This window comes from Hydra vulgaris, chromosome 08, assembly GCF_038396675.1.
Source record: "Hydra vulgaris chromosome 08, alternate assembly HydraT2T_AEP".
NCBI lineage: Eukaryota > Metazoa > Cnidaria > Hydrozoa > Anthoathecata > Hydridae > Hydra > Hydra vulgaris.
This window is the reverse complement of record NC_088927.1, coordinates 28138377-28159199: the sequence shown is the minus strand read 5'-3', so window position 1 is coordinate 28159199 and position 20823 is coordinate 28138377. Positions and strand designations below refer to the sequence as shown.

The window sequence follows — 20823 nt, the reverse complement described above, 5'->3', positions numbered from 1 at the left end:
ATCTCAATATCTCCCATGCGCATACGCAGATCCTGACAACACTACAGTGGATGATGAAATGGTCAATAAGGAAGTTTCTGTGTAATTTTTGTCACTTTCTGAAGAAAGGCTCTGAAGATAAACGCAGTTCGTCAACTTACTCCTGCGGCCAACTAGCCCCGGTCTCCCCTACTTGTGCGTGCTACCTGTATCTCGTGCGTGAGTTTTTTTAATTAAAAGATCTTGTTTCTACTAAAAGTTTTACTTTAAAACAACTGTATTTTCAAAAAACTGGCTAATAGACCTCCGGTCTTAGTTCCTTAACCACAACTTACAAGTAATAAATTTATTTCAAAAAAATTCACACACTAGCAGTACACTGGATAAATAAGCCCTAAAAATATCAAGTAGTTATCACTATTAATTCAAAAGTTATGATGTTTTTCGTGAGACAATTTTCTTGAAAAACAATATGGTAGAAAATCAAATAGCAAGAAAAAAAAATTATTTTTAAAACTAAAATCCTCTTTTTAAATAAGTTTTTCCTCCCTCTTTATGTAAGTCTTAAACCTTAAAGTCCAATAAACCCTTCTTGAAGGCTTTTAGATTTTTTCTTTTTGCTTTTGTCTTATCAGATATTTTAATAAGTAAATTTTGGATGCTGCGTCGGTTCATTTTTTCAGATATATTATTAAAACAGGCACCGGTCTGTATTCCAAGTTTTTTTATACACTATAAAAAAAGTCCAAATTGACCTTCGTTGAATTGAAGAAAGGGCTATATACACCTAACTGAAGAATTGATCTTTTTACAAAGACTTTTCATCTAGATAATATTATTCAAGGACTCGTTAGCATTTTTAAATATCCTTGAGGATGCACTTACAAAAAAGGTCATCATTTGGAAGATTTTGGAAAATCTTTGATAAAATAGGAAACATCCACTCTAGTAAATTAATCCTCTCTTTGTGCTTTTTAAGTTTATTTTTCTTTTAACTACACCACGATTCTTCTCCTGGTGGACAAAACATGTGGCGCATGTTTTGTCCACCATACACATGAAGGATAGCACCTATCCACTTTTTCATTATATAATTATTTTTATTGCTAGTGCAATTTAACTTTAGACCTCTTCGAATGACAATAACATAATAATGTGTTACTAAATTGATGAAGTTGTTTGTCAATTTTCCTTTTCCACCAAATGGTGTAAAAGTATTTTTATATTCTTGTACTAGTGTCCTAAGTCGATAACCTATTCATTTGTTTACATGTCCAATACATTCAAATTTAACCGTGTAATACCAAACTGCGCATCGTAGGGTTTCTAGGGTTCTTTGTAAGACTCTGTGTCTCCGTCTTCAAGATTCATTATAAACTAGTTTATTTCGACTTACGGATTGCTGAAAAATATCAATAGCACTTGAGGATTCCATTACTTTTCATAATTTTTAATGATTTATTTTACAACTATGTGCAACTTTCCAATTTGCGTATTCTGTTGTCCTTTTTTTTCCACCTGATATTAGGCACTCTCATATTATACCCTGTCAATGTTTTGATAAAGCAATAACATCCAAACACTTTTCCTTGCTTACTGCTGTCCCTACACCGTTCAACGAGGAGTTTGCTCTTTTTTGTCAAGTTCCATCAGTTGACACACGACAAGAATGTATACCTGGGACGATTTCTTCCGTTTTTGCTTTATTTGCAGCATTTTGCATACTTTCTATTGCAAAAATTTTGTATGCAGAAAATAACTTATTATTATTTTTTAAAGGCAGTATTAGATATTGAGTGCATATTTCATACACCGTGCAAATGTTTTAGTTGATTCGTGCCCTTTACCAAATTCTCAAAATGCCATAACCAATCGAACATTAATTTCATAAATGCATTTTTATGAAATTAATGTTCGATTTGCTTTATAGCACTAAAAAGTAAAGTATACTCGTGACATTGGCTTCCCCACATTCTTGTTGGGAAGCCAATTTTAAAATTTATGAATAAAAAATAATCATTGCTGCTTCCAGAATTTTCAGCTGGTTTAATGGTAAATTTTTTTTTGGTAATAATTTCAATTTTTAAATTTTTTTTTGTTTCCGTTGATACCACATTTATTGTTTACAATATGTACAGATTTTCTACAACCACGACCACCAACACCCTTTCTTTTGTTATTTCGAAGGTTTGTCATAGTAAATCTTAATTGTTTTACTAGAATCAAACTAAAATGTTATATAATTTCAACAAACACATTAGAAAATAGTAAAAAGTGAAAAAAATTATTAAAAAAAAAGCCTGCCTGCTGTTAGCACTTTGCAACAGCATAACTTATAATTATTTAACATTTAACAATTTGGACGTACAAGGTAACATTAGAATAGCAAAAGAGATGTACCACTTTAAGTTTTAAAGTACATTTAGTATAATAACTTTAACAAAAAAAAACTGTTGCTATGGCCGTTGCTAGGCACTAAAATTATACCTTCCTGTATAAAGTTGTAAATATTGTAAAAGCATAAAAAAACTTTAAACATTAGAATATCTAATTTGCAAAAACATCAATTTTTGAAAAAGTTTTGTCTTTTGATTATGCTTTTGATTTTGTCTTTTGATTATGATTATGTTGATTATCTACCTTAACAATATTTGTAGGGCTGCATCCCTATATACTCCGATGGGTAGATTACCATTGCTTCATATGATATAGGGTAATATAGTTCAATTTATTAGTTTAAAAACTTATATATTTCGAAGTTTCGAGGAGCCATGGTGCAGTGGTTAAAGGCAGGGGTTGCGCCAGCTGTTTTTGGTCTTCGAGATATTTAACTTCCAGACATAGAGCAAACTCCGAACATTTATATGTTTATACTTATGTCAAATAAGGATGCTTTGCAAAAAATTGCAATGATTGGAGCTTGTGAAAAAAATAGCCTTAAAATTTATATTTTTTACATATTAAAAATCTTTACTTGTAACTATTTATATTATTATATTTTAGTTTATAAGTTTTATAAAATATTAACGAAATCTTTTAAAATGTAATAAAGAACAAAAAATACAAGCAGTAGCAGGCGATATTATTAAAACCCAAATGTAGAAGTAAGTGATAATTATAAACAATATTAAATTTCCATTTAGGGGTCGTCCATAAAGTACGTACGCCAAAAATTTTGAAATTTGACCCCCTTCCCCCTGTTGCCATGTGTTCTTTTATGTCCCCACCCCCCTTAAAAAGTACGTACATTTCTCAAATACCCCCCCCCCTCCCTTCTCAACTTTTTATCTCAATAAAAAAGTTTATTGATAAAAAAAAAAGGTAAAGGGTACCTTAGATACTTTATACGACCCTAAAGCCCTTTGTTTGCGCATTTAAAAAACGTCTATAAATTTATATGCAAATATTAATTTTATTAAATTTAAGCTGCGTATTAAATCGTGTATGTTTGATCGAGAGGTTAATGCGAAGGGAATAGTCGGCCGTGACCAAAGTTCTATTCCCGGAGAAATCCCTGTGTATTTTTTTTTTGTTTTAATAATGAATCAAATAAAAATTAACTATACTTAAGGCAGACCATTTTTTCAGACACCCCTCTTAAGTAAGTAAAAAACAAGTCTTACGCAAGATCGATAATATTGAAAACAAAAGCTAAAATCCAGTGCCGAGGGTAAGCTACCCATACTCCTTAATTGGAGGATGAAGAGGGGTGATGCGGGTGGTGGAGGGAGAAACAGCAAATTTTGTGCCCTTTTGATAATTTAAGAAGCTTTTCATTTTAGCAAAAACTAGCGGTCAAATTTGGAAGATTTTGAGACGCTAATGACACGTTTTTGAGGAGGGCTCCGACCCATCAACCACGCCCCTGCTAAAACCTGTTTTTTGTCGACTCAAAAAATAGGACTTACTCAGGCCCAGTATATAAGGGGTGGTATGTGCGCATTGGCCCCCGCAGGATTTTTTGATGTTCCAGATAGAACACTTTCACACATCGTGCAAACTCCAAATTTAAGTATGTTTATATGCCAAATTAGGTTGACTTGCAAAAAACCAGGATGGCGGAGGCCTGGGAACAAAATGCCCTAAATCGTTTAACTCCCCCCTTCCCTGCTCAAACGTGAGAGAAATATGTAGCAAAACTTTCAACTTTACCATCTAAAACTAAATTTAAATTTATCGACAGATTTTAATTTTTGTTGAAAAGAATTGTAAATTACAAAAGTTATGACCATGCAAAATTTACACCCCTCTCATTTTGGGTGTCGGAAAATTTGTATGGTCATAACTTTTGTAATTTACAATATTTTTCCACAAAAATTTAAATCTGGTAATAAATTTAAATTTAGTTTTAGTTGGTAAAGTTGAAAAATTTACTACAATAGTACCCTCACGTATGGGCAGGGGAGGGCAAGCGTTTTAGGGCTTTTTGTTCACAGGCCTTCGCCATTCCAATGTTTTGCAAAGCCTCCTCATTTGGCATAGGTATAAAAAAACTTAAGTTAGGAGTTTGCACAATGTGTGAAAGTGTCCTATCTGAAACATCAAAAAATTCTGAGGGCGCCAATACATGTGTGTGTATAGAGGGAGACTATATCCTCCACTCCATATACCATACATCTTTTTATGTTGGCTAACTAGAAGCTTTAGTCAGAATGTAACTTTTCTATCAATTAACTCGTTAATTGTGATAAATTAGAAAATTAAAGTACGTACTTTTAAATTGAAAAATCCTCCCCCCATCCCCCATACGCTATTGTACGCTTTTTGAAGACCTCACCCTTCCCGCCTATGAGCGTACGAACTTTATGGACAACCTCTTATTTCATTTCATTTAAAATCTAAGTTATACATTGTCAAAGATAAGATTTTTATAAAATATTTTGATATAAATTTTACAAATTCGCCTTAACAACAAAAAAATTTTACTTTACTTCGCAGACCATTTTTATGTAATAGCGAAAAGTTGCGTATCTTGAGCACGTTAACAGTCCATTGTTTTTTTTGAAGTCGAAATATTATAATATTTGTATTTATTTTTGCAGATTATCATAATAGTCTAGTCAAATTAGGATCCGACCTGGACAAAATTTGTATAAAGCTGAATTTGGTATCATTCGAAGCGTAATTTTATCTACTTTAACATGTCCAAAATCCTCCAAAATCCATTTTGAGCAAAAAAAGTTATGATTATTTTAGCTCACCTCACTTTTATTCAAATTTATTAAAAATACAAAAAAAACACGTCGTGTTTACTGTCAATAAGTTGTAATAACTTATTATAAAGTTGCTTGGTCTTTATGAAATTTTGCGCAGATATAGCCTAATGTGTAAAAGTTTAAAAAGATGAAATTCAAAAATGCTTCAGAAATCATGTTCTTAAATGCTGATGTCAGCAGTTTTTTTTGCAATATTTTTTATTTAGGCTAATGCTTATTGTATATAAAAACACCTTTACTTAAAAAGTTATTAGATAAATAGTTGAAATTGAGACTGAAATATAAAAAAAATTTTGTTTATTAGTATAACTATTTAAAAAAACAAGCATTTTTGAAATATTTTCTTTCATAGTAAATATATTTTTAACAACTTTTGAATAATTTTTCATTTAAGGTTTAAATATTAGTGTTTTTTACGCTTGACTAATATAATTAGAAATAATATCAAAAGTTAAACATTTTTTCAAAAATGTTTCCATCTCCATCTTCACTACTTTCATATTCATTTTTCGCTATCATCGATATTGTTGTTTTGGTGCATTTGTGCACTCTAAACCTTGGCACAGTCCACAGGCTGTCATGCAATTTATTCTATGACGTCGACATTGGCATTGTTTTCCACATTGTGTTTAAGTATTAGTACCGCAATTACATCTTATGATATTAAGAATATGAATTGGTGCAAGATCCTGAATAAAAAAATACTTAAGTTGAAAAGTTAATTAAAACTATTTTTGGGAGCTGGTTTAAATTTAGACTGTATATTGAAAAATGAGTATTATCAAGAAATCCGTTTTGAAAGTAAAATTGGCATTTGTGGTTTATTTTGCTGCTCCAGTATACGTACCTTGTCTGTCTTTATAGGTACTAAAACGACATTTTTCCTTCTCCATCTACACTTTGTTTTATCTATATTGACTCCCAACCATTGCTGAATTTGTAAATACACTCAAAACGAATGGTACTTGATCGCGCTTTCGGTTGTTGGTAGTCGTTCTGGCTGAATTCCTTTTTTGGAAGTTGCCGCCATTCTCATATATTTTTGTTTCCTAAGTTGTACTAGCGAGACTTGTTTATTTTTTTCACCTATAGTAATAGTTGAGCTAAATTAAACCACTGCAAAACAATATGGACGTATAGTTATAAAATAAACAATATTATAACTAAATTAAAAAAATATGATCATTGTCTTGCATACCATACATGTTCAAAACCACTTGTATTCCAACATTAACTACCTGATCTTGTGTTGCAAAGGGATCTTGGAATACTGTATTTTTTTTCATACATATTTTAGTTTTGCGGCGGAAAAAAATCTCACACATAATTTGATCCCACATGTGAACCAACATGCAGGAATGTCTGTATCATCAGCTATGATAGTCATACATTTTCCATTTTGTACAAGCTCAATTCCTTTTGTAGCAATGGTTCTGTCAGCGTCTCCTTCGCATTCCACTACTATATGATTTACTATAGCTTTATTCCCAACGCTTGATCAAAGCAGTTTTGTTATTGCTGTTTGACAGAAATTTAGATTGTTTGCAGTTCACTTGGTTTTTCCCAGTGAAAAATAAAACCGCGTCCCACATGGGTTCCGCGTGGGTTCCGCGTGGGATTGATGGGATTTACGTGGGATGGATTTTCCCATGTGGTATCCGTATGGAAATTTGTCACCTTAAACCCATGTGGGTTTCCCACATGGATTACATGTGGGAACCATATGGTATTTACACACATGGGAAATCCCACGTGGGTTTCCTGTGGGATTTGTATGGGAATTAATTTGAAAGCTGGAAACTAAAAAAAAAAACTTTTTAAAGAAAACTGAAAAAAAAATTTTTAAATCGACATTGCATTGCGTTACGTTTATATTCTGTGAAAATTTTTTATATTAATATTAAGAATGGCAAGCAAGTATGTAAGTACCACGAATAATGTTTATCTTTCTTTATAGAAAAAAGATTAAGATATGTGCAAATAGACGTATTATTAGGATAATATAATAGTTATTTGAATTTAGATTTTGAGTAAATTATTTGCAAACAATTAACTGATGCAAGTTGAAATGTTGTCAAAAACCAATCTTGCATGCATGGGACACTGCAGTGTACCACAAAAAAATACAGGTTTGAAATTCGAAGAATTCCCAATTTTCTTTATTAAAAAAAAAAAAAAAAGGATGGAGTTGGGTTTCTGTAACTTTTTTTATGCTCCAAAACTTTTAACTTTAGATATAATAAGGTCCTTAAGACTTAAGGGACTTACGAACTACATTGAGAAACAAAAACAGGATATTTACAGAAACTTTTCAATTTTTAATTTGGAGTACCACAGTGTTATTGGGAATAAAGCCTCTGGCTCCAGTTTTCAAAGTAATATGATCTAAAGTAATGTTTAAATAAAATAATATGCCAATATTTAGGTATGTGTGTAAAAATTTCAAACCATTTATTTATTCAAGTTTCATATATGGTTCGAAAGAGCTTCAAATTTGCAATAAAATGGTAAAAACATTATGAAAAAAGAATCATTACAAAAAAAGTTATGCTCATTTTAGTAACATTATTTTTTATGAAGGATTGCTTAAGAAAAATGCAACTTACGTATAAAACTCGCGTTCGGCTAACGGCAGCTTTGTAATAGAATCATTGTTAATTTGCGCTTGATTTTGCATAGTGAAATGTGCAAAACGATTAAAAAACGTAATTAAAAAAGTTTCGAATTTAAGTAACAAAATATTTTTAATGGTTAAAACGTAATAGTAAAATTTATAACAAAACTTTAATTAAGCAATATTAACAACTATTATATATATATATATATATATATATATATATATATATAAATATATATATATATATATATATATATATATATATGGTTAAGGGTATATTTACTTTATTTAAGGGTATATATTTACTTTATTAAATATGCACCAAGGCTAGGATTTCTATAGTGTATCTTTAAATGCATTTAGGTGATCTTTAAATACATTAAAAGCCTTTGCGTTTTCGCTTTATTTTTATCGTTACTAATGAATTTCAATGAAAGATATATATACAAAAAAGATATATATATATACATATATAACATCGGAAAAGGCGTGATATTTCAGTGGGGGCCAGGGTACAAAAAAATAATCATAAAACACCAAATAGTTCAACTAAAAACCTACAAAAATATATCCATCTAAACAATGGAGGGGGGGGGGGGGTTGTCCACCACGGCTCTCCTTCATTTTCCCTTCCGTAGTCCTTATATCTATCTAACTATATATAAATTCCAACAAACCGCAAAAAATAAAAGTAATTTTTTTAAAAACATACTTCATTAACAAAAAATTTAGACTATAATAATGATTTTCTTTTTTGCTTAGTAATGTTTTTAACAGAATTGTGGCTTTGAAGAAAGCCTAGTTTTTGAAGCAAACAAAACTGTGTCATCAATAGCTAGAAAGAGTCGATTCTTTAGTACGCAAAGAAACCACATCCAATGATATCTAAAATAAAGTAAACCCCTAAATTAATATCGCTATACCTATTTATGATGCCTTATGTCGCGGATAATAAATAAATATATAACTGTTATTATTGCATTAATAAACATAATCAATCTCTAACAAAATATGAACCGGTTTAATCTTGATATGAAAAAGATCAACATCCATCGAAGCAATCGTGTGGTTTTCATCATGTTGCGTAACCTTCCAATGATACATAAGATAAAATATATCAGATATATAAAATTTAAAAAAAAATTAAGGCTAACAATTAACTAATGTATAATAAATTAACATGTAACTGTTATTACTGAATTAATAAATATAATCTTGAGGTCTTTAAGATAAACATCTACAGTAGCAAGCTGCCATCATAGTTAAAACCTTGCAATAAAAGATAAATGAAATTATATTAGATATTTAGCACAATAACTGAAAAACCCATTACAAATTAGAGAAGATGAGAATGATTTCCGAACTTAAAAAAGAATTAAAAATCACTTAACTCCTGATACACAACACATTTCCCATTACCAAACAGAAAAATCGATAGAAGTAGACCCTTCAATACTTTTTAACCTGAAATATAATAGATTTGATTATAAGTTATAATGAAAAGAAAGTTATATTGTGTTAGCGTAACTATCTGGTAATGGCATATGCCATTTGCATAGAGTGTACTGATTTATTATAACTAAACACTTACATCTCTCAATCCATGCAAGCAAAAGTCTGTCTTTCTGGGTAGAAACAATGTATAGCCATCATTATGATTAACATTAATTGTCATGAGCCAGGCAATTTGCTTATGTCAAATAGTAAATGAGCTTTGGTTTCCCATAGCTCGTTGCAACCAGGTCAACCCTGGTTGTTGGATATCGGTAACTAACCGACTACCTAAAATTACATTTCTATATACATATATGTATATACATATATGTATACATAAAAAGAAATTAAATAATTATAAATCTTTTCATTATCTTAAAAAAAGGGGAGGGTAGAGAATATGAAATACATTAGGCACTGTAAAATTTATTATAAAAAATAAAGATTAACCTACTATCTGTAAATAATATCTATTAATGCAAGTTTATAAAACATACTATTATTTAAAATAACATATACCTTATTACACATTTCTATTATGTTATCACCATATCACCACTTATTATGTCTGCAGAAAGTTGATATTTGCTCACAACATACTCAACACCATCATCATTTTCATTCTCTTTTGGTTTCCAATAAGAAACTATATATACATCACTTTTCTTTTTTTTAATGCCAACAATTCTGCCATAATATACATCCTGGGTGTTAGTGGCATTATCGAACCACATGTGGCAAATACTTCTTCCAATAGAAGCTCCAATAAGAATTTCTTCGATATCTGAGGCCTCATTATTTTCTAGGTCAGGAAACATTTTTTTCATTATTTTCTAGGTCAGGAAATCTTTTACCTGATCAGGCATGCAGTTTTTTAATATTTTTTCTACATTTTTGCGTTCTTTGTTTTCTTTTTTCTGAATTTTATCTGCTATTCGTTTTATCAATTCTAACTTCAGGTCATTATGACATTGCATATTTGTAAACCGCTTTTTTCTGGCATTAGAGATAGCCCATAATATCAACTTGTTTTGAATATCATTTGGCTTTTTGCATAGCAGTGCAGTTGTTTTATTTTTGCAAGCACGAAGTTTTGAAGAAAGAAAACAAAGAGTGGCATTTGGAGCTTTGTGCTTTGCAGCGCTAAACATACCCATAAGTTCTTCTGAATCAATGTTGTGAAGCCTAGCTGACTTAGTCTGGTCTTTAAGGTGATCATTAGAACTCATTTCAAATTGCCGCTTGTACTGCATGTCAATGACGCTAATAACTGCATTAAGGCAGTCAGCTAATGCTTTACTCATTTCATCAGTTACTGGGCAAAAGCTGATTATTGAATCAAAAACTACATCTTCAATATCATTACCAAAGAAATCAGTTTTTCGTTTAAGTAGAGATAAAGGATTCTTGCTGCTCTCAATAAGAGTGTTCCGAACATCTTTTACTATCTGAATGCCAGATATGTAGTCAAGTCCCGTACCTGGTGCAATATAAAATTTTGTCATCCAAGGACCAGAAAGTAGTTTTCCAATTAAAGCTAAAACACACAACTCACGGACACCTAAGGTGAAAAAGTGAATTAGTAACAAATAATAATCTTTGTTTATAATAGTCTTTACTCCCCGTTAATCTTGCAAGTGCCATTACTATTTGTAATTTGTATTTGTAACTATATTTGTAATTAATTCTATACCCTATAATATTGTGTAGCACTTTATCAAATGAACTGAACAGGTATAAAAAAGAAAAAAAATACCTGTTTCAGATGTAAAGTCTTGAAATAAACTATTTCGCAGACCTCCGCATAACGCCAAGCCAGAACACAGAAATATCTTCAATATGGCATAATGATGGATTAAAATACCACATGTGTGAAAAAGCATATGTAGTCTGTTGCCTCTATAGCGTGGTAGCAATCCTCTGGGCAACTCGTGTTGGTCCAAAAAGGTTACAAAACCTTTTGGATCACCTATGATATCATAAAGAAGCTCATTTTGGCAATTGTAAGAAGAGTGTGAAATAAAAACATGCACTAATTATAATATAATTAGTGCATGTTTCTGAATAAAATTTTGAGTTAAAACGAATAATTCATTTTAACTCAAAATTTTGTTCAGAAAACTAAATATATTTAAGTAAAAGAATGATTTAGATTAGTTAGAGTACCTTTTGCATCCTTGTAGCGAAGTTTGTTCAGCTGTACAACAATGTTTGCTGCAATGCAGTCTCTTCCAAAAAGTTTCCCTTTTGAAGTCTCTAATGCTTTAAGTGAAGATTTACAAGAGCTAGTCATTGTGTCTAAAGGGTGAAGGTGACAGTTTAGTTCATTTAATGATTTCTGCCAAACAAGGTTTAACTTTGCGATTGTTGCATGGTTTGTTGCAACTCTATCACTCATTGTATTTTTTATGTTCCCAATAATAGTGCTTCTTACGTCAGTATATTTGAGTTGATAGAAATCACTATATAACTTAGCAAGATTATCAATAGACTTTGTAATATGACTCTGATAGTCATAAGCTGTACCTCCAGGAAGTTGATCAATAGCTACAACCATACATACTGATTCTGTTGTCAAGTGCACAGCATTTATATGAACACCCTCCTGGGTTGTTGCATCAAAACCAAGTGTCAGATCTTTTGTTGTAAATGCTATCTCAGCAGCCTGTAAGTCTGAAAGCACACCAAGCTCACGCATCATTTGTTCTACAGTTGTACGATGTGGAATTTGACTAAATCGATAGCCAGTATGTTCCCCAATTTTACGGAGCAGAGATGGCACACTTTGTGTAGGAACTTGGCACACAAGCATGTCATATATAAGTCTCCTAATATCTGCTGAGTAGCATTTTTCATTTTTGGTGTTTTGTGTTACTTGCTTAATTTCCTCCAACTCTTCCTGTAAATTCTGAATTTCATTTTGCAGTACAAGAATTGCAGAATTTTTTTCAGCAAGTTGTTGGCTTAACATTGCCATTTGATAAGAAAACTTTCTTTGCGTGGATGTCAACTGTTGTTTCAAACAAAAAATTTGATTTTGAAGTTTTTTCAACTGTAAATTCAAAAACTTTTCTTTTAATTTTTTTCTAAGTTGAGAAATTATCTTTTCCTTACGAGTAATAACTTGATTTAGATATTTAAATCTGTATGCTCTAGCTTTTGCCTTATCTTTTAAACCTTTAATATCCTCTTTATGCTTTCTCTTCTTAATTGCCATTTCGTTTGCCAAAATGGTTAATCTCTTTCTCATAACCTTTTTTCTGGGACTCAACTGGTCAGCTCTCAAACTGGATAGTGGTTCATGAGAAGAGGTTTTTAAAGTAGGACGAGATAAAGGAGATAAGTGATCACTATTCGATACAGATGAAACACTGATTTGTTGAGAAGAAAATGAAGAACATGTAGGAAAGTCAATTGAGGTTGCAATTGATTGGGATGTTTGTGCCACAGCAGATGTTGTTATTTGGTATGCAAAGAGCATGTTGCAGATGTCAACAAATGGTTTCGAATTTCGTGAAAAATGGTTTACAAAGACTTTTGATGTTCTAACTAGTTGCTGAATCTGACTTATACAAATTTTGATGTTAAAATACTTACCGATTAGTTCTACAGTTACTTTATATGAATCGTTGTTAGTTGCAAATATATGCAGTACATGTCCATTTCTACAGCCAATATTTAAATGAGCTGGTATTGGAAAATTACAAGCTAAATAAGTTTTAGCTTTACCATAAAATAGATTTGTTTTCTTCTGAGGTCCCATGATGCACTAAATTAAATTCAACAATCATAATACTACTATTTAATTGGGTCAGCTATTAATCATAATTAAAAAATTTTAAAAATTACAATTAATCTATAAAAATTTTTTTTAAATATATGTATAATTTTTATATATCATATATAGCTTAAGGTGGCTATATGGTAAATTAAGGGTATGGAAAAAGCTGAGAAAATGCTGTTTTTGTTTTTAATGAATTTTACGCAGAACCATCATAAAATAGTGTTATATAATTTTAATTTTACTATTTTAAATTTTATTTTGCAGAATTTTGCCTTTAAACTAATTTTGGTGTGTGAAAAGAGTTAGCCATCAAAAAAAAAAATTAATATATAACCACCGTAATTATACTTGTTAGTTTTTGTGTACATCATTTAACAAATTAAAAAAAAGAAAACCCAAATATCCTTAGTAGTAAAAGGCTATTAAAAAAAAAGTTTGTATAATAGTTCTTATAAAATATATCATTATAATGAAAAAAAAATCAAAAATACTGAATTCTCCAATGTCAAAAACCGCCCCTCCCCCTAACACAATGTAACGGAAGTGGAAATACATACCTCCACTGCGCGGAACAATAGGGTATGTGGTCATGAATATTTTTTGATGAAATTTGGCAGGCACATAGAAAATAGATCTATACAGTTGCCTGAAAAATTTTAAATGTGTACCAACATGCCTTCAATATAAATGCACCTCCGGAACAGAAACAAAATTTTAAAACCGAATGAAAATCACTGATAACTGTAAAAAAAACAACAGAATTTATAACAAAAAGTAACAGTAACAACAGCAGAAACAGTTTTATAAAGTGTAACAGTAACAGTAACACTAAAAGAGGTGGAAATGGTACCTCCACTGGGTCGAAAAATACGGTACGTGGTCATGAATATTTTTTAATGAAATTTGGCAAGCACATAGAAAATAGATCTATACAGTTGACTGGAAAATTTCAAATATGTACCAACATGCCTTCGATATCAATGCAGTGCCAGAACAGGAACGAAATTTTAAATAGCAATAAAAAAACTGAAAAATTTATTACTCGTGAAAAAAAAAACAAAATATATTCAAGATAAAACATTCTACTTTTCTAATAAAGTCTAAGCTGATATAAAATTAAAAAAAAAAAAGACAAATAAATACATCTTTACCACACCGACTTCGAGCACGCTGTGAAAAAAAAGGTCACAGTTTTTAACTTTGAAATCGGTGCCGTAAAAAGCCAGATACGCACGTACCAATTAATTCAAATTCAAGATTTAGTTAAAGTTAAAGTTCTTATTTATTCATTGTTTTTGTTAATTTTATATTTATTTGTTCAAATTTATCAGTTAGTACTATTTTTTACTACAGTAAGAATGTTTATCATTGTTGAACGTGATTTTATTAGTAACTTAATTTTATTTTCAACATATATTGACAACACCCTTTATATTTTAAATGATGACAGCTTTACTTTTCTATTGATGTTAAATTTATTACGTTTCAATAACTCAGATTGAATCTTAACTGAATTATTGTAAGCTTTGTAGGGGTTTGTTGTATATCAAATGGTGTTGTAAATAAAGAAAAATTATATATATATATATACATATATATATATATATATACATATATATATATATATATATATATATATATATATATATATATATATATATACATATATACATATATACATATATACATATATATATATAGATATATATATATAGATATATATATATACATATATACATATATACATATATACATATACATATATATATATATATATATATATATATATATATATATATATATATATATATATATATATATATATATATATATATATATAATTCATTTTATAAAATAGAGACTGACAGCTGATTATTAATGGAAATAAATACAAATTATAAAAATCATGTAAACTTCATTTATTATTTCTAAATACTATATTAATGTTAGTCTACAAAGTTAAAATCAATTTAGAGCATTGTTATTAGTTCTTTTGCGATTCGCACTTCCACTTCTGTCTCTCAAATTTATAAAATAGGTGGTCAAAGCTTGCTCAATAGGTAGGTTATCAGCATAACAATGCTTTTTTCTTACACTTTCTAAAGAGAAATATGGCAAATTGATTACTTATTTTACCTAAATCATAGGGTCATTTATGCATAAGGATGTCAGATGATGACCCGTTTATTGAACACCTTCACCCTTTATCAAACTCAGTCAATTTTTTGCCATCTCCCATTGAAAATGATGTCAGTTTTTGTTATCATATTATGATGGTATATCTGAATTGTTAATATAATATAAAAAATGCATAAATTATAAATTTTTTTCTGGTTTAATTATACATTTATTCTCAACAGTACTAAAAGTAAAAAAAACAACATAAATTGTTCTTTCAGATAAGCAAGCTAATTTCTAAATTTAAATTGTTTTTCCTATGATCCTCTACAGTTTTAAACAACAAAAGCAAGAAGTTTTTAGACCACATTGTTGGTGTAAATACCTCTAAGACCTGCTCATAGCTAGCATAAATTGTTTTACTTTTTTTTTAAATAAAATATGTTACTTTTTTTTTTAATTCAATTTTTTAATTGACATTATTTTGGTCTCAACATCCCCTCCCCATTGTCAATTATTGTTGAACTCACACTGCCCCTCTATCTACTGGCATTATTTATGGATGATCCCATAGCCTAAATACTATATATATATATATATATATATATATATATATATATATATATATATATATATATATATATATATATATATATATATATATTCTTTTACTTTATTTACAACACCATTTGATATACAACAAACACCTACAAAGCTTACAATAATTCAGTTAAAATTCAATCTGAGTTATTGAAACGTAATAAATTTAACATCAATATAAAAGTAAAGCTGTCATCATTTAAAATGTAAAGGGTGTTGTAAAAATATGTTGAAAGTAAAATTAAGTTACTAATAAAATCTTGTTCAACAATGATAAACATTCTTACTGTAGTAAGAATTAGTACTAGTTAACAAATTTGAACAAATAAATTTAAAATAGTGAAAAAACAATGAACAAATAAGAACTTGAACTTGAACTAAATCTTGAATTTCAATTAATTGGTACTAATTTGTTCAAGCATAACCTTAAAAAATAAGTTTATATAATAACTATTATGTATAACTAGTTATACTTATAGTTAACTATCAGGAGTTATATGTATAACTGCATGCATTTTAAAGCATTTTATTTAATTTATATATTACTTTAGATTGTATTACTTTGAATACTGGACCCAGAGACTTTATTCCCAATTACACTGTGGTACTCCAGATTAAAAATTGAAAAGTTTCTGTAAATATCCTGTTTTTGTTCCTCAATGTACTTCGTAAGTCCCTTAAGTTTTATGAACCTTATTATATATAAAGTTGAAAGTTTTGGAGCATAAAAAAAGTTACAGAAACCTCCCTATATCCCCCCTATTTTAATTTTTTTTTAAAATAAAGAAAATTTGACTTTCAAACCAGCATTTCTTTGTGGGACACTGCAGTGTCCCATGCATGCATGCTTGATTTTTGACAACATTTGAACATGCATCAGTCAATTGTTTGCAGATAATATACTCAAGAACTATATTCAAATATCATATGAACATGTTAGAGAATGTTCATATGATATTTGAACATCACAAATTTAATAACATTGTTGTTATTAAATTTGTGATGTGGTCACACATATTATATTATGTGTGACCACGGCCTTCTATAATAACAGGCCTTGACATCGCGCAACAAAGTTGTTAAACTGAAGGCCAATTCCTAAAACTGTGCTTACATTTTCATCTTTTAACATTAGACGAAAGTTTGTGTTCACGCTTTTTTAATAAATCTTTATAATTTGATTGGTTTATAAATTAGATAGCGCAACTTCAAGACGATAATGTTGTAAGGTTCAAGGCGTTACATTGTAAGATAATAATATTGTCAAACTAATGGTAAGTTATTTCAGCAAGTAAAGTTAGAAAAACTGTAACTTCAAGCGGTTTTCAAAGCATTTTACCAGATGAGTTAAATGATTTTCTAAAAGAGGATGAACTTGTACTTGACGATATTCAATCTTTGTTAAGTGATAATAACGATGTTATTGTTTTCCAGCTTAATAAAAAAAGTTTACACATACAATCAAAAATGTACAAATTTGGTGTTCCATTAGTTATTTTAGTAATTTTCAATGATTATTCATTTGTAGCTAACCATAATGGCACAACTTGTAATATTTCATCTTTAGCTGTAAACAAATTAAAGTTAATGAAAATAAAATCAGCTTTATTTGAAGCAGTTAGATTTTTAAAAAATAAAGAAAGTTCGCTTCAGTTAAATATTCTATTCGAACACCTTAATGCTATGAGAAAAGTTAATGTTGGTGAAGTTTTATATACTTAAGATATTATATGTAGAGCATATGAGTATTTTGCTATGCGACGAAGTTTATATGATTGTTTGTGTATTGACTACAAGTTGTCAAGTATAAGGACTTCAACACGATTGACTTCAAAAATAAGCTCAATGCAGGATCTAAGTTTTATAAATAGTATTTTTATGAATTTAAATCCATTGAAAAGAACTTCCATACTACTAATTGATGAGGTCTATGTCAAAGCTTCATTACTTTACCAAAGAGGTGCTTTTTTTGGTCAAGCAGTAAACTACCCTGAAAAGTTAGCTAAAACAATTTTATCATTTATGATTAAATGTCTTTTTGGAGGTCCAGAATTTATATGTAGAGCTCAACCTGTTGCAAATTGTTTCTCTGAATTTCAGTTTGCTCAATGTCAACAAATTGTTCATACGATAAATAATATTGAAAATAGTAAGACATTGGTAATAATTACTGGTGGTAACCGTGTAAATCAAAGATTTTTTGGAATTTTTAAAACAGTTGATAGTAAACCAAGGTTAACAAGATCAGGTATATATTTATTTTATGATTATGTGCATCTCTTAAAATCTATATGAAACAATTAGTTGACAGAAAAGACTGACGAACTTCAATTTTTAAACAATAAAGAACTGGCTTTGGCTAAGTGGAGTGATTTAGAAACTTTTCTAAATCACTCCACTTAGCCAAAGGCAGTTCTTTTAATCTTTTTCAAAATTTAAAAACTGAGTGCAATAGTCTTTTTAAACTCTCTAAACTTACAGCTAAATCAGTGTATCCAAAACCAATAGAGAGACAATCTGTAAAGTTTTGTTTGTCTGTTTTTTGTGAAGAAACAGTAGCTGCATTAAAAACGCATCTAGAGATTGAAAATAAAGCATTTGAAGGTACTGATGTATTTATCTAAAAAATAATTTTTTTTTCGAATGTTGGTAATGTCAAAGCACCTGGTGCTGGCATTCGGTTTAGAAATGAATTATGCGGAGAAATCCACTCAGTTGGTGATCAACAGTTACAACTGCTACGAGATATTGCTGAACTGTCAAATTTTATGAAACCTACAGGTAAGTGTGTAAAACAGTTTACGCTAGATACTAGCAATTCAATAGCACATTCATATTATGGCTTTATTGATCTTGTAGAAACTTTGTTGAGTAATGGAGCAAGTATGTCTTATTAGGTTGGTTTTCAACAGATCCACTTGAAAAAGCTTTTTCTAAGCTTCGACAGGCATCTGTAGGTACTTGCTTTATAAACGCTAAATCTGTAATTGAAAAAATTAATATTCAACATACTAAATTGATATTACAACTTGACATTCCTGTTGATGGTATCGATGGTCATACTTGTGACATGTTTTAGAGATATTTCTACTGATGAAAAAGAACTTCTGGATAATATACATGATCTTGAAAGCTCAGTTAATAAATCTACATTAGTGGCTATAGTTTACATAGCTGGCTATGTGCAAAAAAGTGAAATAAAAATTTATGATGATTCTACCAATTATTATTATAAATATGGAAGTTATCTGTATAGCCTAAACAGAGGCGGACTTGAAATTCCTTGTGATACTCCTGTCTAATGGTCAATATTTTGCTCTTTTTTCTCAAGGTGCTACTGACCCTTTATGCAGAACATTTTGTGTTACTCAGTTTCAGTTCATAGCTGCTAAATAAATTTAAAATCACAAAAAAACAATGCAGAGTATATTCTAAAATTCTGCTAAAGAATTACTCACTAATTACCACTCCCAAAATACTAAAGCTATCATAATTTATGTGAAAATTAGTTTTGTATTTTATTATGCTATTTACTTGTTATGTTTTTTATTTTCTCCATAGCCTATATGTCTTTAAATATCTTTGGATTTGTAAATATTTACCCAGTTGAGATATATTGATAAAACTTTTTTTTTGCTTGAATCAACTTTTGTTGGTGTTTTTTATTGTTGGTAATTTTTATTGTTATCATTTTTAGCAAAAAAAATTAAAAATACAGTTATCTTTCTAATATATAGATATATACTTTGTTATAGTTCTGCTTGTTAATGATACTATTTAATATTACATAAATATTCCTAATGAAATTTGAAATACGAAAAATATGATTATCTTTTAACAATTTTTTGGTTTTCTTTTTATATTTCCGTCTTGACTAGAGATTATTATTAGAACACATAGACTGCCATCAGTGATATTTTCATTAACGTGAATTAAAATTTGAAGTAAAAATAATTGATTTCGTTAATGTGAATAAAAACTTAAAATTAGGATATATCTGAAGAACGAAAACTGAAATAGAATTGAATATAAGCATCAAAAAACGAGAATAGTAATATTTAATAGTAATTAAGAATTATTAACGAACGAAAATTATTGAATATTAAAAAAGTTTTGATACAATAATTAGTTTTTTTTTTACAATTAGTTTACAAATTTTACATACTTGGTTTGAAATTGGCGCACATGTTTGACCATAACAATGATATTTGAAATGATTATAGAATGTATTAATGGACCACAAAACTGGTCACGTGCTTGTCATTACGTTAAGTATAAATTCAATGCGTCCAATCTTTTGTTGTAAAATAAAATAAAAATCTATAGGTTCTTAAGAGTTGCAAATCAATCAATAACAGAATAATGAGTTTATCAAGGTTGTTGGCTGGTAGGAAGCGTGACAGTCCTGTATGGAAATTCTTCGTTTACGATCAAAAAACTGACAAATCCAAGTGTCTAGTACAGGACATAAATAATGAGGGCGCGTGTGGCGCATTTCTTGGCGGAAAAAACTCCAGTATCTTAGTAGCGCACATTCAGAGAATACATAAAGAGACACACAAATGTTACACGGATGAAAAGAAAAAACGAAATGCAGAAAAAATGTTTTTGAAACGTAAAATTAATGAAATCAATTCTACATCTTCCCAAAATAGTGGAAAGACAAAATCCCAGACAATAAGAGAGAGCTTTGAACACCGAATCACCGCGTGGCCAATGGAATCAAGTGAATATCAAGTGCGTCAGGATAGCGTGATTGAAATGATTGTTAATACCAGCTATCCAATGGTATTGCTTGATCAGCCGTCGTTTCGAAAGATGATAAAAACGCTTGACCCAAAATTTAAATTGCCAGGTAATAATTAACACAACTAAATTTTTAAATTATTGTTTTAGATTCATTCAATGCTAAACAATTTTTAAATGTTTACCTGTAATTATCGTATCATTAGTGTAACACTATAGTAACTAACTACACAAACTGATGTGCATTAAATTTTAACTGATTTAAATTT

At 29.5% G+C, this 20823-nt stretch overlaps 1 protein-coding gene across 1 annotated transcript; it reads right to left on the bottom strand.

Moving 5' to 3' along the window:
* Positions 1-8507: 8507 nt before the first annotated feature.
* On the bottom strand, positions 8508-14295 carry LOC136083719 (uncharacterized). Its single transcript, XM_065803359.1, has 8 exons — positions 14242-14295; positions 11473-13075; positions 11063-11275; positions 9826-10867; positions 9404-9594; positions 9009-9276; positions 8830-8901; positions 8508-8697 (listed from the first exon to the last, which is right to left on the bottom strand). The coding sequence occupies exons 2-4, from the start codon at positions 13067-13069 to the stop codon at positions 10140-10142; spliced, it is 2538 nt and encodes an 845-aa protein (XP_065659431.1). The 5' UTR covers positions 13070-13075; positions 14242-14295; the 3' UTR covers positions 8508-8697; positions 8830-8901; positions 9009-9276; positions 9404-9594; positions 9826-10139.
* Positions 14296-20823: the final 6528 nt, after the last annotated feature.